This window comes from Pocillopora damicornis, chromosome 8, assembly GCF_964200805.1.
Source record: "Pocillopora damicornis chromosome 8, jaPocDami1.2, whole genome shotgun sequence".
Taxonomy (NCBI): Eukaryota; Metazoa; Cnidaria; class Anthozoa; order Scleractinia; family Pocilloporidae; genus Pocillopora; species Pocillopora damicornis.
The window spans coordinates 23,114,023-23,132,599 of NC_142677.1; the positions used below are offsets into that span (position 1 = coordinate 23,114,023).

Genomic DNA, 18,577 nt, shown 5'->3' on the forward strand with positions numbered 1-18,577 from the left:
TCACTACCATACTGTTCTCCATACATTTCCTAAGGTGCTGACGGCGAGCTCTTGCTTAGCAGTCGAGAGCTGCTTTAGTTGCTGATCATTTCCTTTATTCTCCTGACCTCAATGTTTGATTCAGACGTGTTATTGTGAGGAGAAATTAGATGCTAGTCACTCTTAAGGGTTAAGTTCTCATCGGTTGCTGTTATTATGGTGACTATAAACACTGCTCTATCTCCTACTCATAATTCTCTTCACTGACTGTAACTGGTGTTGTTCTAAACGCCAACGACCAGCAGCGCTAATATTTTTGTTGTTGCTAGCACACTATAAACTTACGTGAATATTTTGTTTTTCTTGAAGGCATAAGTTATCACTGGGAAACCTGTCTTGGATGTCGTAGATTTTGCACTGTGAAAAGGAACAGACTGACATTAGTGAAAATATTAAGAACAACTTCGCAAAAAGAAGATTAATTCCTCCTGTGACAGGAAAAGTTGTTTTGAATACGACCTTCACCTCAACTCTCTCTTGACAACTTTATAGCCATTGTGGCGTGACGTGAGACGTAACGTGGACAAGTTATGTCAAGTCACACACAGCTACACGAGTTATATGTGAGGTCAATAAATTCAACTGAGTTAAAAGGTTAAGCTATAGTTGAACTACTTTCACTACATCTGCTTTTAAGATTTGAGAAAAATCCAGATCGCATTTTTCAAAAATTTGTCAGTACTTCTGTTAAAAAAACTGGTATCTGATGTCCAACGTAGGCGTGACAAAGATAAACCCACACATCGAAGAGAACTTTAGTGTAAGTGAAAAAAGAATCCCACTGAGTGCTGCATCGTGTTCAACAACGACAAACCTTACAAAATAAAGAGAACAAAGACAAAAATCCCTTGATGACGCTGTGTTATAAACCGAGTGTTATTATTACAGAAGGCGAAGCATTCTACTTATTTAAAATGATCTGAACTGTCTGCAGTTTGGCTGATAACGGAACAAGTGGGTCTTGAATGACGAGATGCACTTGCGATACTTAACCGCCAGGTAACCCTGATATTCTAGGGCAAATATGTTGCTTGTTTACTGCAAAATGTCATTATCAGTGTTTAGCAAGCCTCAAAAGATTGAGATAAAAACTCGAAAAATGACAAGGGTACACTTCGTGTTCTACTGGTGATGAGGAACAGGAACAACAAAAGAAAGTTTACTCCTTTGAAATTGCAAGATTGTGTGAAACTTTCTGTGGCAGAAAAGCCACCACGACGGGAATTAAATCCACTCTGACTTGAAAAATTTTATCCTTTAAATATGAGCGAAGGATTTTGTGCGGAATTCAAAAATACAATGAAATCTTTCCGCTTTTTCAGGTTTTGGCCCGAAGCCCTAACCCATAAAACCATTTCCGAACCCACAACTACCTGAAACATTTTCCCTGAAATATTAAAGTGTGCCAAACCACTGAAAAAAAATTAATTAAAAGATAGTTAAAATGTATGACTAAATAATGTTACTTGTCAAATACCACCAACAGTGCAACAAATTTTTCCGACTGCCCCAAAAGTGACGAAACTCAAACAACAATAAGCTGTCTTTAAAGCTCGGACGTAGAACGGCGGAAAAGCGCACATAACGTGCTTGAAAATAGAATTACCAAGAACACTTAAAACAACTTGAACTCTAATCCAGCTTAAGACCATAAGGGTGAAAAAGGGAAAAACAAGTATGCAAGTTTGCATGACTGAAAACACACAACATGTCTACAAATCGTGAACACAAAATTAACAACTGCAAGCGTGACATTAATTCGACGCTGGATTATGGTCGGCCACAAAGACAAACAAGAGAACAGATATGCATAACAAACATATGCAACACTCGTAATTATTTTGCCAACGCAAAGTTATGATTTTCAGACAGTGTAAGGAAAACTCGAATTCTGATTCGGCTTAGGATTATTAAGTAAAAATGAAAACAGAAAAAAAACAGCACGAAAGAGATAAGTGGGGTGGCTGGACTGAAAAACGAACCACTGATTGTGTACTAAATGTGAGAACAAAACTTGAATCATCCAACTATGTTAAGACGGGGAAAACCTGATCTTACTCCGACGTGATCATTCTGAGAAAAATAATACGGAATATGTACGCTATGGATCGTTTTGAGTGAGAACAAACACGGAAAATCGTCGTAATCGGCTTGTTGTCTTTACAGGTTCACAGTTGATGCAAGTAAGGGCTTAGAATTGAGCTTATTTCCTGTAAAATTGATATCATGAAAGATCGCACTAACGAATTTAAAAGATAACCGATTGATAACGATGTAATGAACAACTCGTGAAATATTTAAGGTAGATATGTCACACCCTTCAGTATATGGGACAAATCGATCGAAAATAAAGTCATTTCAAGGCAGGCGTAACAAAACAATGGCCAAATCAAGGAAATGAAAGGTTTTCAAACTCCACTAAGGTGATATGATACCACATGCTCCGACAAATAAAATTATTTTTAAAACACAGGAAATGAAATAATGTTGCGACAAATTTCTCGATGAAAAAAAAGACAAATTGCTGTAATAAAGCGCACGAAAGATTCACAGAAATGCCCCAGGCAAAAGAACTATTGAAGTAATGTAGTTGATCATCTGGGCAAGAGTTATCGAAGTAAGTTGTCATTCTTCTACTGGAATGCTGAACACAATAGCTGCTCTTGAAAGTGATACTGACCTTCCACTCACCAACAAAACTAGAATGTTTCTTTCATCAGGGTGAAGATATACAAAACCCTTCAAGCTAGCCACAAAAACTACGAACATTTAATAATTCAAATCCGTGAGAACACTGTTTTTTCATGTTTTTCCATTTCAGCAGTTGTCTATCGAAAGTAGAAACAAAACAGATTGCAAGCGGATGTTTGTTACACAACATTTCAACAACTGCGTGCCACTTCGGCAGCAAACACGTTAAAAATGCCAAATTTTTTCCACTGCTGGGAACATTACCTGAGCTTCGTCTGTTCGCGTTTTAAGAGCTCGGCGAACCACCACAGGACTGTGAGACGATACGATTCGCATGGATAAGGCGTAACTTGGCGGCTGTGCTGTACGGACCGGAGTTTTGGTCGCCATAGCACAAACTTCACTCGACGGATGTAAAACCATGAATAGCGATCTTCAGTTCCACAACAGTCAGCAGCAAACTAACATTGTGTTTGCAGAAGTTCCGACGACCCCAAATGAATCGCCCGCTAATTCAAAGGCCACGGATCATACGGCGAGTAGAGAACATAATTTAGCACTTTTCAGCTCAACACCGACCCAGTGTTGTCTTGGCTCGCAAACCGATGACCGACCTTTGACGAATTAGATTCAACCGACCACAAGATCGTGACTGGTGTGAGAACAGTGTCACAGCGTTGCTCCTCTCTCCATGAGGAATGAAGCGAGGTTATTACCGGTTGATAATCGCGTTAAAGTCCCGTTAATCCAAGCAATACTATTTCACTCTAGCCAGACGCCCGACTTTAGAGTGAACACAGAAAACAGAGGTCAAGTTTCAAGACTATCTAAGCAACTGATACAAAGTGATTGCATTTCTCAAATTGTTAGATTGTATTGCTTTCACATAAGACTAAAATCAAACTGACCTCGATAAAAACAAATAACGTCAACCAATTCCAAAATTGCGCTTGTCACTAACCCAAATAAACACACAAATAATATCCCGGCTTATAAATACTTGAGGATTTGGAATGTTTGATGGACCCAGGGTATCTCAAAAAAAGAGAAAGAAAAGAAAAACAATGTGAACCTGCCTTCGAAAGGTCAAAGGACGAAACTGGCGATCATATGTATCACGCAAAAAATAATGAACATAACTTCACAATACATCGGAAGGAGATACAAGCCAGTAAGTTGATTCATCAACGACTGAAATCCGTGAATTAACAAAACATGACATTGCTCTTTTTGACCACTAAGAATACCGCATTCCACTGAAAGAAGTTTACATATGTGTCCGGAGGGTTTACTCTTGGAACTTCTGGGTGGACATGTGACTTAAAGAAGCTAAACTCGTAGGTTATACTAAATCTTATTCGCCTTCTTGACAACGGCAAGATCAAGTTGTACTCAGGCCAGAAGAGGGTTCTACTTTGAAAGGAAATCAAAGCTTTGAATACAAAAATTACTAGTTTGTAAAAAGTATTGTTACATTTGATCTGTTTCCATGATTACTATTCCAAATGAAGACCAAAATTTTGTGAATTTTATCCCTGCCCTTCACCACCACCCCCCCCCCCCCCCCCCCCCCACGAAAAGGTGCTAGACGGAAAAACGTCTTGGCAGTAATGTAAACACTACTGCTATATTGCGGTGCAAAATAATTAGCTAAGCGAATAAATACATGATAAAAGAGATCTACGCCGAAATCACGATATCTCAAAAAAAAAATTTTAAACACGATCCCTATTCATTGCAAGCGAATAACATCAAATGGCCTTCTTCAAGTGTGATAATAAGTTCATGATAACGATTAGCTGATTTAGAACGCATCAATTGAGCTTAGATTTCATTTCCTTCAATACAGCAATACGTTAGACATCTTAGAGATGCGGAAAGGCGGACAGGCGGAAAGGCTTGATATATTGTAGTGACAGACCCGCCGGCCTAATACAACTAATTGAGCGTCAAGTAGTCGGACTGCAAATATCAACCGCGAGTTCTTCATTCTAAGCTTAAATCCTTCAAGGAAAAACATACACCACAACTTATTAATACAGGTCGGTTAAACATCAGGGCGAGATTAAGCTAGATGACACATTTGCTGCAAATCCAAACAAGCACAGAATGCACTGAAATAACAGTAATGATGATGATAAGGTAACTCAAAAATCAAAACGGATTGTTGTATGAAATTCATACAACAGAGATGAATGTACTTTACATATTTGCCGCGATTTCCGAAAAAAAAGCACAAGGAAGACTTTGCCAACATAAATAATGACTGTAAAAGTAAGTTTCACTAGAATTTGTGTCTATAGGAGTGGCGGGTCTTGACCGAGGGTCAGACATAACACACAAACAGCACTTCTTGTGATCGTAATGTTACTGATTAGGTCATAAAAGTGAATACTTAGGTAGCTGAGCATTTTCCCGGTTCACGAAAGAATTGTCGGTTATATTCGCATTTTTCTTTCGTCAAGATCCGAAGTTTAAATCGTACTGTGCATATCAGCATTGAAACTGCTTTAGAACGTTCAAAAACTGATTTATTACAAACCAAGACCTTAACACAATACTATGCTAAATTTAGAAATCCAATTTTTTGGCTTTATTGTTTCCCACAGATTTCAGAATAAAGGCTTTGTGGCTTTGCGGCTTTGCGGCAAATTTGAAACTGATGTTAATTGTGACTTGCGGTTTTCGAAATTATTTAGCAACGAGAAAACGCGATAATGCTTCACAGAGTTGACAAATTTTCATAAGTTCGGAAAAGTTCAATTCATAATGTTAATTACATTAATCAACACCTCCGTAAAATCTAATTATTTTGATTGAAATAAATTTCAAGGTTACGGTTTGCCCGAATTGTCTGTCAGTGTCTTCTAACGTGCCTACAAGGAAAAAAGCCGCACATAGTCACGCAAGAAATTATTTCGCGTCATGCAATCTTGCCTGATCATAGGTTTGTCACAGAGACATGAGTGAAAGACAGTTTCAAACCATAAACGGTTGGCGCTTGAATTAATTTAGGGTTACGACTTGTCAGGAATACAGAACTCCTGGAGACCGAAACGACTAACTACACAATCACACAACGCCGAAAAAAAAAATTCAAAAGTCACCATTCAGTGCGCAGTATATCAAGGGTTTTGTGTATGAGGAACGTTGGTTTTTTTAGAGAGCACCTGCCACCCTCACTTCAGTCCTTGACGATACATAGCTACGATGGCTTCATTCATATGATGTTCAATATGGAATTTAATTATCAATAGAGGATCTTTCTGCAGGGATCCCTTATGATTATCAGCTGAAGATAAACAGAAGCTGCAAAATTCCTACAGATCAATCCCTTGAGTTTCATAATGCAATTATAAACTTGTATCAAATACGAGCTAAAGACCATGATTTGCAACTAAACCGCACGTTTAGATCTAACAATACCGCCTATACTTTTTCCATGGAAAATTACAATTATCCTGGTTTTGCGAGGACATCTCGGTTAAAATGCACCTGTAAGGTAATGACTGCAAAGGCAACAACATTGCCCGCAATTCTCCACATTAATTGAGTCCGGTAATTTGCTTCACCCGGGAAGTCAACCGTACGAATGACAATTTGCTATACAGACATGAGACATCTCAATAAACAACGATAAACACGACATCATGGTACAAACGCGAATTTCTTTGTTTGGCTTGCAAAGGGCAGTGTTAAGCAAAATCGTTAGCTGAAAACGACCTCCACCTTGACTTTGAAATTTTCATTTTCATTTTGTTGAGTTCTACAGATACAAATACCTGCCTTGTTCCCTTGGCAGTAAGGTCGCCACATCACAAATCTTGTTGAGTCTAGAGTCTTAAATCTTCACTTGCTTTGAGGAGATATAGACTGGAATTATTTCTTGTTGGCTTTTCGTGGTCGAGTAATTTTAATAAAGCCAGAAAAACTAGGGGTGGCTATTACATGCATTTTGGAGATGAAAAATAACGCAAGCTGTAGCCGCATGTTCAATGCCTTCAAAGCTAGACGAAATTAAAGACGTGTCGGTAATCCAATGTTTTTGTAATAAATTTAGATTAATATCTTCTTTCTTCGTGTATTTATCACCTACACAAATACTATCTAAATTCGAAATAAGAAAAACACTGTCAGCACTTATTCCACGTCCTCACTTGTGACAGTATGAATAAATGTGGACCTTTTCATGCCATCTTTCATTTTATAATTCATTTTATAATTGATACATATTTTTTTCCAAAGTTCTTTTGCCATTTTGAGTATTAACTTAACTGCACAAGAAAACTGAAACGTTTTGGAAGACATAACAACAAAGGTTTTGTATTAACGAAGATGTTGGCATTCAAACCCATCGGAAAGTGTTTTACTGGGAATTAAGTTGGTTTAACGTCAAAGGCCAAGATTTCTTGTGCGTCAAAGGCGAAGGTTTCTTCTGGATGAAGCATCGCTTTTGCGCTTTTCGTTTTTCCTTTTTTGCTTGTGGCTGAACATAATTTCAACCAGACAAGCACAAAGACGTCACTTTCTGCCTCCTGGACTGATCAATGACGTAACAATCACCACAGCTCAGTTCTTCAAAATTCGGGGAAAAGTGTATTGAGTATCAGCGGGAAAACAACACCAAGCAAAATATTAAGGCGCGGTTACCCACACACGTTAAATTTCCATCAGTATGCGCAAAGTAACTTGGAAATAAGCGTCTAGCAAACAGCTGCAACGCAAAATTGGTAAATCGTTGAAAGAAGTCACTTGTCGACGCGATCAACAATACGAAAAGATTTATAAAGATTTCTCAAGCCACAAATGGGGTCGACCTATTTCTTTATATGGTAATTTAGTGTTAACGACTGAGTTGAAAACGTAAATTGGCCACAGTAAAGAGTAAAAAAGCTGACGTTTCGAGCGTTGGCCCTTCTTCATAGCGATTGGAGGAATTTTGGGTTGTGTGTGGGTTTATATGCAGAAAGCGGAGCTACGCTATTCGTGGGAGTATGGCGGCGAGAAACAAGAATAAATTAGAGGAATGAAAAGCACTCGTTGATATTGTGGGCATCACTTGGCACTCTTAATCCCTACGGTATCAACGAGCCCTCTTCATTCCACTAATTTATTCATGTTTTCTCGTCACCATACTCCCACCAATAGCGTAGCTCCACTTTCTGCATATAAACCCACACACAACCCACAATTCCTCCAATCGCTCTGACGAAGGGCTAACGCTCGAAACGTCAGCTTTTTTTTACTCTTTACGATGGCCAATTTACGTTTTCAACTCAGTTGTTAACACTAAATTACCTGCTATACTCCCCCACCGACGCAGCTCTACAGTTTCTTTAGAAACTTGCCACCTTTATTCTTTACATGCAACGGTTTTTGCTGGTCCAAAAGGAAACTCGAAATCTTTTCAACAGAACACAGAGCAATGAAGTGTAGTACTACTTTAGAAACGCTGCGTACACAAGTTTTACATTTCGTCAACTATTGCTAAAAATTTGTACAAAAAAATGTCAGCATTCCGTGCAGGAGAACATGATTTAAATTTCACCTATGTCATGAGAAATATTTAACCATTGCGCAGGTCACACAATCGATCAAAAAGACACTGCTACTTTACCTTAATAACTTTAGCTGGAGAGATAAGACGACCTTGCAACTGATCCCAACAATCGACTATAGTAAAACCGAACTTCACAATATACTCCATATGAACCCTTGGCGGTATCAAAACTGACACTGGCAAGCCTTACGATGTCGGTTATATAAATCTTTCTCGAGAAAAAAAAAAAAAAAAAGAAAAAAACTACCGCTTCGACTTCCCGTCACTAATCCCTCAACGATAATTACTGATTAAAAGGCAGAATATATCTCTGAATCGATGTTTAATGGAATTTGCGGAAGTTTTCCGTCATTTGAGAGTCCAGAGTCTCTCTCATTGCCATGTGACGTGACGTTGTCAAGCAATAAACTCTTTTCGCGACCTAACCTCTTCTGTCATCAAACCGCCAAAACGTAAGGCGGACGCTTCGAGGGCAGGGGTAAACACCTTTTCAAATCTGGACCATTTGTTTATTTCTATTTTCGAAATAAAATATTGAAAAAAAGATGTTATGCGTAGTAAACGAGCAAGTAACTTACCCACAATTCACCAGCCCTCAACTTGAAAACGAGTTCCGTACGAAGAACTTACTCATATTAGTGCACAATAATTCCCCTATACCTCTAATAATCTTAAAAATTGAACTTTCCTCGGTGAAGAAACAACAATAGACAGAGAGGGTACGAAATTAGTCTGACGATTAGAACACGTTCAAACAAATTCAAGATCAGTATTGCGCAGACTTAACAACAAGATTTTGATAAAAAAGATTACGGATTTCACTAACGTTACGCACGTGGCATTAGCGCTATGACACTGACGATAAAAAATAATGAAATTAATAGCAATGAAATTCTCGAATCTGCTTGTGCCAAGCTTTTAGCTTATGACATTCACGGATCCATAATAAAAAGAAAAAACATCCCGATTTTGAATCAATCAAAAGTTACGTCAACGGAAATGGAAAATCTCGATTATTAACAACAGTAGAGGATAAGCTAAAAAGTGATTAAAATGAAGACAATTTCAAGATAACATGATAAGAAGAGGAAGGGTCAAGACTTTGAACGTGATCGTTTCTTCCACTTCCGCGGTCTGTCTGCGGTCGCATTTTTCTGCACAGAAGACATCGTACATTCCACATCGCAAAATGCTCACCATTCCTTTTTCTTATGAGATGCAGCTGTGTTACGATGGGCATGTGTAACAATTAGTCTATTACCTAGTATCTATCAGAAGTTGATAAGGTAGAATTACCCGCTGCAGGAAATTCTGTAAAGCAGGCACTATCTCCAAGAGCCCTATATTAGACCGACTTTCGCGAGGAAATGTTAACAGCACTTCTGCTGGATCCAAGAAAACCGCACAGCAATGAATGCGCTTGTTAAAAACAAATAGCAAAGCTGAGGAGAAGAGATAAACTTCAGAAGCCAGAAACTATATACAGGAGTGAATTTCCTTGATAGTCTTTTATAGACAAACAAAAACAACGTTCCAAATCTTTATTTATGTGATGAATACTACGACAACACGAAAAACAATCTGAAAAACATGTGCACTGTTTTTCAGAGGAGGGTGATATATTATGTTCCCTTGCACCACTCCAAGTCGGTTGAAGAATAGTAGTTTCTGACTCAAACCCAGGCTCGTTAAAACACTTTAGGGTTACAAAATGTGGCAAGAACGCACGAATATTGGCACGAAAATCACTTTCAGACATACGATCCGTCATGGCAATTGACTGAATCCAAAAGAAAAATGTAACTGACTATGACTATGAAACAGCGACAAAACACATCCCTAGAAACGTAGCTTATTAGGGGAATAGACGACCTTAAGTGGAAGGATTAAAACAGATTCTTTATGAGACTGAATAAAAATCGGCCTACCAACATGGCAACAAGCTTACGACTCTTAGAATTGTCTGTGTGAGCTTGCTGTGAAACGAAAGATGGGAAACTGCGTTTACGATAGCTATGGCTAATTTTGGAACGACAAAGACTTTAATGGGACTAAGAAGGAGATTTGGATCAGATATCAAGATTAGCAACAAAAACAACAACAAAAAACAGCTTGCCAGCGGTGGAAGATCCACCCCAGTGCACCGCACACCGCATACAATTTTTTCCTCGTTTCTCTTGCTCCCTACATCTACCAAGCCTGTCTCGTTATTATTCACTTTTCCTCTTCAAACCAGCGAAGTAACTACATCAACATTCGACAACGTCAATATTCTCGAAATTACAGAAGAGGAATTCTAAAATATTCTTGACAGTCTATGTGTTTCAATAGGATTTGTTCGGTCAATAGGTCAACTATATACTAAAATTGGATTAGCATGAACACATGCACGCAAGTAAACAGGAATAACCACAGACACCTCAAACGCACGAACAACCGAACAAACATCTCCTTGACAAACAAAACCTTTGTTAGGATCGACACAAGGATGTCGTTCAATGCAGGAGAATTTCTGTAACATCTACCATCTCAAATGAAGTTTTGGTATCAAAGTGATGCAAGACTAACGAGTAAAAATAGACAGCGGTCTTACACTTTCTGGATTATCCCTTACTGAATCGTAACGCATTGTTTGAACGTCTTCTCCTGGTATTTGGTCTTCTCTGCAACTTGTCCACTGGGATTCAAAAAAATTTTAGGTAAAAATCTAAGCTGAGGTCGCTTACTGATGATTACACCAGGAAGGAACTCGAAATTCCATTCGTTACCTTCCTAACAGTGCCCTCATCTGATTTATAAATTTGACCTACAATTTTACCAGCAAAGTAAAGATGCAATTTACTTGAACATAAAATAAGAGGTTCCAAAAACTTTATCCCGAAGGACACTTACAAAATGAATTTTACGGCTTCTCTTAAGCATTGATCGCTCTGCTTCAATGTTTCTTACGGAACAGTTAACGAAATAAGATCTTGTCACCTACGTGTATTGAATTTTTTTCCAGTTTTGTTTGTTCGCTTGTAGTGTTAGGCCATAAGAAAACGTGTTTTAAGAAACCTTTTAGGCCCGGAAGCTCATCTCGCGTTGCCTGGGTGATACTTGAAATTTATCGTTCAAATTATAACAGAATCCTCTATAGGAACGCGAATGGTAAAAAATAGACGAAATATAAACAAACAAAACATCTGGTGTAAGTATATAAGTACAACTTGGTTCAGGTTAAACTGAGAACGTTTTAATTGGGAAAAAAAGGTCATTTATCTGAGATAACTGAGGAAATACTATTTCCTTTTTTCTACAAGGACTGCAACATGCAATATGACTTCATGCTGTCAGATTGAAAAATAAACAGATGTTATCAAGAAGCCGATAAATTTAAGTTCATTTTCGCCAGGAAACTCAAACAATCTTTCCTTCAACAATTGCCTAACATCCTGCACATACTTTGTAAGTGAATTGTTACGTAATAGAAAGTACCATATTACGAATTCAGGAGAACTCCTCAAGGGAACCCTTAAAAAGTACACACATGTACATCTCTGCGTAACTTTAATGGCTGATAACTTTTCGTCTCCCAAAAGTATTAAGGGAAAAAACACTCCAAAAACAGCTCGTTCCAGTCCCATATTTAAGGTAAACACAATCTTCGAAAGCAGATGTTGCTTACTTCCTGCTTAAATCTAACGGATACATATTGATAAGGTGCAGTTGATTGGTTTGGCCATTAAAAGGTCACGAGCAGCGGATTTTTTCAAAGAGAAATTGAGCGGCTTGGCAGATTTGAAAAATGGCATAGATGGAAGGTCAGCTGAAAATTTTAGGTCGGATTCTTTTTGGGTCTGTGTGCAAGCTAGAATTGAGGACTGCATTTCCAGTTTTCAGTTTTGACGCCTCAAGCTTTTCCAACCTACAGACCTAACAACTTAGCAGCTACGTCTGTAAAAAATCACATCAAAATTATGTTCTCAATCGATAGCCAATAGCCTTAGGGTAATTTACTTTAAGTACAATCTAAACACTGCTGAGGTACTCATTTTCCATGTGAATTTAATATATTCCTAGGAGAGTTTCAAAGTCATGCCGATCCAGATTTGAACAAAAATAACTTTGGATCGACGTACGAGGCCATAAAATGACACGCACTGGCGGATTGTTATACCCCTTCATATAATCATCCTTCTCAGAAATGAATACGCGCTTCTAAAAGAACTATTCCTAAATTGTTTTCAATGAAGTAACACTAAACATCAACATCTCCACCGATTAAGACTGAATGGGGGAGGGGACAAAACCGTGGGGGTGGCGGAGAGGTAAATTGGTAAGCGTTTAAACACAAGCGTGTTCATCATCAATAAGCACTAAGTGTAACAAGCACCTAGTGTATTCCAATCATAACTACTTATAGTTTCAATGTTTTGAGGATTGAAACTGATCTTTTTTTAACCGAGGACGAAGCAATAGATTCCGAACACAATGGGCCAAAAATTAATGTCGTGTCTTCGAAATATGAGTGGAGAATCTCAAAACAGTTTCAATAAGAAACTCACAAATCAGGGCGTCAAAGACAGCTCAATAACAATAACAACAAAATAAACAAACAAAAATTAACGATCCATGTTGCGCGAATACATAATATGTGCTGCCCTAATGCGACAATGGACGTGCAACACATAAGCGAGAGAACTTTCAAGCAATATACATTTTAAGAAGCTATCTGACCCATGCAAGGACAGAGGACATCAACGAACCTAAACAGAATGTACAAGCCACTCATAAAAGTAAGTTCTTTATCTTAACATGAAGCACGAATTCTTACCAAAAGTTGTCAGAAATAATGGCTGTCAACAGCCTAAGAAACAAACATTTAAAATGATAAGTTCTTCATACCTCATTCTCGGCTTCGATAACCTCCTCTTCTCGGTCTTTCACCATCTGAAAGGATAAAACCATTAACAAATCTGATATTTTAGAAAGCGCTTTTCGCCTGAAAGTCGAGAAACAAGATCCCAAGTAATCACACAAGACAAGAATATCACAAAGAGCCTAGGGAACTCAAAGTAAAAAAAAAAACAACAAAACAAAACACGAACATCCTGGAACGAGGTAAAATGTAGGAGACCAATTCGCAATTGGTTTACCATTGGTTCGCAAATGGTTTCCGGTTTGGATCTGAATTGTTGGAAAAGAAAAAGGTTTTTCAAGGCAATTCACACAAAGGAATTAGGTTAAACTAATGTAGCCCGGGATTTCATTCGACACTCAAGTTTTAATGATCGAAAGCAACTGCGATAGAGTTATTTCATTATGAACTCATTAACACGCGTGACGTCACGGTGACGTCAGATGGTACTAAGTATTACTCACAGTGTAAGATTCGTAATCAACTAAACGGAATCCAAACGGACAAACCTGTTTAAATTTTGAAACTACTTTTGCCAGTTCTGCGTAATCACGGTGAGTTTCAGACGTCTTTTCCAGCAAGTTGGACAAAATTCTCTCGCACTCCAAGAGATGTTGAACCTGCAATCAAAAGCAAAAGGCATTCAATGATACACTCCCCATTCAAGACAATGCACAGCTATATTCCACAAAATTCTATTGCTTAAGTTGCATCTTAACACTGCAGTTTCTCGTTCTAATGAACGGTACCTATTGCAACTTCTACCTATTGCCCACTGAATTATTTCTGCGTTTATCACCGCTAATGATCTGGCGCTTTCAGAATTTTGTGGTTCCCTTTGAATGGTATTGGAAGATACTGGTCGCAAATGATTCTCCCTGGAGCCACGTTTCTATGTGGAGCACAATTTGGTGATGCACTACTGCACACAGCTGGTGTTTAGCTTGCATTTCAACTGAGTGTCGTGGAACCAAAACTGATGCGATCCCATATGGCTTACGATGTTCAACTGAACATTGCTCTTTAACTGTAAAAGGGAAATTTTAACAACTTGTTTGCCGAGTTGAATTTTCGTAACCGGAGCCATTCGTCAATTGAACAAGCGGTTTAAAAAACTATGTAGGAGAGGAGAGAAAAACGTCGGCAAAAACTTCACATGCTTCAAGCCATAACACGTTGAGAGATTACTCTGTCGGAGATCTATCTATTTTCAAAAAACCCCTCCACGTTTTTCTCTCCCACACAATTCTCCTCATTTTACTGAAGGACAAGCTTAACACCAACATGTGAACTCTGAACAATCGATTTCTAAGTTCAGTTTGTGAAGCGATGTTGGTGAGGTTTGTCGTCGACCATTTCAGTTCAATCACACCGAAAACACACATACTTCTCTTTAAATACAACATTAAAGCTTCCAAAGAAATGTTTTTGACCTTTCATCCCGTTTCTACATCTCTTTGAAAACGCTTAGCCATACAACTCAAGAAGAACTCGTGTAGATTCCGGTATATTCAAGTGGATCCAATTATCTTGAAAACTCAGTATGCACGCTGCACGAGAAGGAGCTTCTCATTCCAACATTACAGCGACCAAACCCGATGCATTTCCATGCAAGAACTCAAATTCGGCTAAATTATAACAATCTTCTCTAATTCAGCGTTCAACCAGGTATCTCCGTGATTTTTATTAACATTGAATTTGCAGTTTTAGACATCATTAAGTGTAACAATGACCCACTTCGCTTTTCATTTTAAGAGAGCTTCCATCGAGGTACATGTAGTAACTCTGTTAAGTTCAAAGACAAACGATGTACAAAATCGCTTTTGTGAAGTTAAAACTGGTGTTTAGAACAAAATTTTCAATCATAAACTGTAAGCCACAGAAGAATATATAATCAACAACCATAGAATTTAATCAGCATTGTCTGTGCTGGCGAATATAATCATGATCAGAAAAATTCAATTGAGCATGCCTGTTTGAATGTTTGGAGTCTTGTTACAAGGTGCTCCTCTATATCCTGTGTAAACAAACTCCTATCACAAAACCAAACGAATTTCGAATACTGCGACATACATGTTCAAAGACCGACGATTATTGTTTGTCTGCATTACGACCAAAACATTCCATTTGCAAGGGACAAGATTGCAGGAGAACAACGGAGCAGAATTGTTATTCCAGATATTTCCTGGAACGGAAGTGTCGGCATTTTTGATTGAGCACATAAACCAAAGTTCCTAAAATAGAACCAGCGAAATTCTTTGCGGAAAAAAAAAGCCGAGGTCGACTGATCCAGATCTTAAGTTTAGGAATTCATGACAGCAATGTAACTCTCAAGGATGTCGGCTTTTCAGACCAACTGTTGTTGGCTTTTTTGAATCAAGGAATCTAATCTAACCCTAAAGCCGTCGATTCAAATTGCAATACTGAGTGCCATACTCTACAGAACTATATGGCGAAAGCGTCAATACCGGCCGTAAACACACAAAACAATTCATCGTAAGTGCGTAACTCTAATCAAAATATTGGCCAATTAATTTTCTTACCCGAAATGTTGAGCTTCTTCGACCTAGCCTAAGTGAACTTTTCCATCGTTTTGCTGCCCGAAAACTCTTCCGAATCCTATTTCCAAACTTGCTCAACCGCCTTCTCCGCTGAGGAGACATACAGGACGGCAGGAACACGGGAGTCTTTGTCAGACACTCGATGCAACAGGCTTGTGACAGTGAAATCGGACGTGTGTTACTCTTGTAACTCGGATCATATTTCATTTTCGTCGACGTTCACTCAGATGTCACCTTTTCGCTTTTAAATTGGGTATAAAACACAAACACTCTCAATTACGGCACACACACATTCCGACCACCCGCAAAGAAAAGTAGAAATACTCCAAAGTGAAAGTAAAGATCAAGGTAGTCACGGTTTTCTTCGTTGAAAAAACGAAGACCAAAGAACAAGGAGTTGAAATTGTCTGCGTAATGTTAGTTAACTTGACATGAACTTTGAAAATCCGTTAATTAGCTTTATTTTAACCAAAACAAAACTATCTTTTCAGTTTTTGTGGCTTACTGCCTCCTTGTGGAGGCGAAGCCACTATGTCGTTTTGTTTTGCTACAGATTTACAAGGCTACCAACGACCGTCACAGAGGTGACCGCTTAATAGAGTTGGAAATTATAGTGATGAAGGGGAGAACAATTCGAGACTTTGAAAACTGACCGCTTAATACAGAGCTGCTTAATACAACTTCGAAACTATTCACGGTGGCCTAGTTACATTATCAACTCAGTTAATAAAACCAAAATTAAGCTGCTTAATACAAGTTCGACTGTACTTTTAATTTGAAAAACTGCAGACACTCAAATGCTCAAGGATATTGCGATAGTGTGCGGTCGTTTCACTTTCGCAAACTTTAAGCATGACGCGTGTCACACATGAACTAGTAGAGTCTCTGTGTTAATCGGACGGTCTGAGGTTCGATTCCTCTTGAGAACTAAGACATTTTTCTTTGTTCCATGCTGTAACAAGACGGCGAAACATCATTTTCTAAAATTTCCCCTTAGTCATTCGATTCAGACCGAGATATTCCCAATTATTCGATTCGCACTTACCGCTCAAAAAGTGTCGTTTCGCGAACACTTAAACAGTGCTCTCCTCCCATACAAGAGTCATGATTATTACTTTTGCTAAAAAAAAGAATTTCAAATGTTTCGGAAAAAGGACCAATACAACAAATACCTCAACAACCTCTTATCTCAAACCAAATACGACTTTATCTTCAAAGACGCTGTGTCCGGCCTTGTTAAAATAACCAACAAAAGCCCTCATGAACGATCTTAATTTTCTCCCCAGACGACCCATGATATATTTTACCCTCCTCACTTTGAATTGAGAATGAATTGTGAACGGGTGAATCTTGATTTGAATTTATTAAGTAAGGAGTCCACGCACCAACATCTGTCATCAGTTCGTGGTTTCTTTAAACTAGGCATTAAAGAAATGCAACATTCAGCACTTTCTCAAGACGTTTTTACAATTCCCTGTTGATAACCTTGTCCCAGAGCAATGAATATCAAAGAACTGACTTCAATTAAACAACACAAAACGTTGTGTTAAAAACATTTGTAATCCAAGTTTTTTTTTCAGTTTTCCTAATTTTAGAAAAAAATTTAAGGATCGTGAGTCGTTAAAACATCCTTTCTAACATTTGATTCGTGGTTAGGAAAAAAGGGGCAAAAGAAAGAAGATGATGAAATTCAAATAACGGAGCTATACTTAGGACCTGAAATCGGAACTGGGTCAAGTTGGAGGAAAAAAATTAACAACTATCTCTTTGTTGTGCGAAAGCACAAACTTTCAAGTGAATTCATCAACTTTATTACAATACCCAACAGAACAAATCAGTTACTTTCAGCCCATGTTTACAAATATTTTCTATGTCTTTTCGATTATTCTTTTCTATTTGTCACGTTACAAAAAGTTAAGACGAAACAAGAACATCACGAGATAAGGAGGAAGTCAAAATCTCCGCATGAAATGTCACACGTTTTTGCCGTTTTGCTAAAAGTGACGAAGGCGTTCTCGAAATCGGTCGCCTAGTCGTCTTCCTGTATCATTTTCGTTTTCGCTTTCGTTATGCAACTTTTTTGCAATAAAATCAAGTTACAAAATAATTACTGATCTTAATGGATCACTTCGGTCCCTATGTTTTCTCAACTTTGTGAATGACATGACAATACCCAACAGAATAAATCAGTTACTTTCAGCTCATGTTTACAAATATTTTTTTCTTTACAAAAAGTTAAGAGAAAACAAGAACATCACGAGATAAGGAGGAAGTCAAAATCTCCGCATGAAATGTCACACGTTTTTGCCGTTTTGCTAAAAGTGACGAAGGCGTTCTCGGAATCGGTCACCTAGTCGTCTTCCTGTATCATTTTCGCTTTCGCTTTCGTTATGCAACTTTTTGCAATAAGATCAAGTTGCAAAATAATCACTGATCTTAATGGATCACTTCGGTCCCTACATTTTCTCAACTTTGTGAATGACAGGACAATTTTTTCATCGTGCGCGATGGCATTTGAAAGTTCTGGATTGATCATCTGTTTGGAATGCACTGTTGACCAAAAGCTGCCGATGTTTTTGTCGCGTTCGAAGGAAATTAGTGGGAGTTGCAAAGAGGTTTTATAACATAGCGCGCGTGCTTGACCTATATAAGTCCTATTGAGCCGCTATAAACAAAATCTTTATTTACGCACGCTAATAAGATGACGTGAGCAAGAAACCAGCGTAGAATTGCCCAATTTTTCCATCGGCATTGACCTTTTAGGTCCTGATCCAACAAGCAACAAAAATAAAGGCGAGCTACTCTTACGCACTTTTCGTGCTCTCC

At 38.3% G+C, this 18,577-nt stretch overlaps 1 protein-coding gene across 7 annotated transcripts in view; it reads right to left on the reverse strand.

Annotated features, from left to right (window-relative positions):
* Positions 1–18,577, reverse strand: part of LOC113682143 (uncharacterized) — a 53,346-nt gene that overhangs the window by 11,473 nt on the left and 23,296 nt on the right. For 2 of the 7 annotated variants that reach the window (XM_089180552.1, XM_027199299.2), the window contains 3 exons: positions 13,700–13,810; positions 13,178–13,222; positions 325–396 (listed from right to left, as the gene is read on the reverse strand). In XM_089180552.1, the coding sequence (XP_089036678.1) occupies positions 325–396; positions 13,178–13,222; positions 13,700–13,810 (228 nt within the window). Of the gene's footprint in view, positions 1–324; positions 397–2,994; positions 3,694–8,347; positions 8,567–10,883; positions 10,968–13,177; positions 13,223–13,699; positions 13,811–15,733; positions 15,960–18,577 lie in introns of those variants that run through there. The other 5 variants (XM_089180555.1, XM_089180551.1, XM_089180556.1 and 2 more) reach the window with 5 other exon arrangements.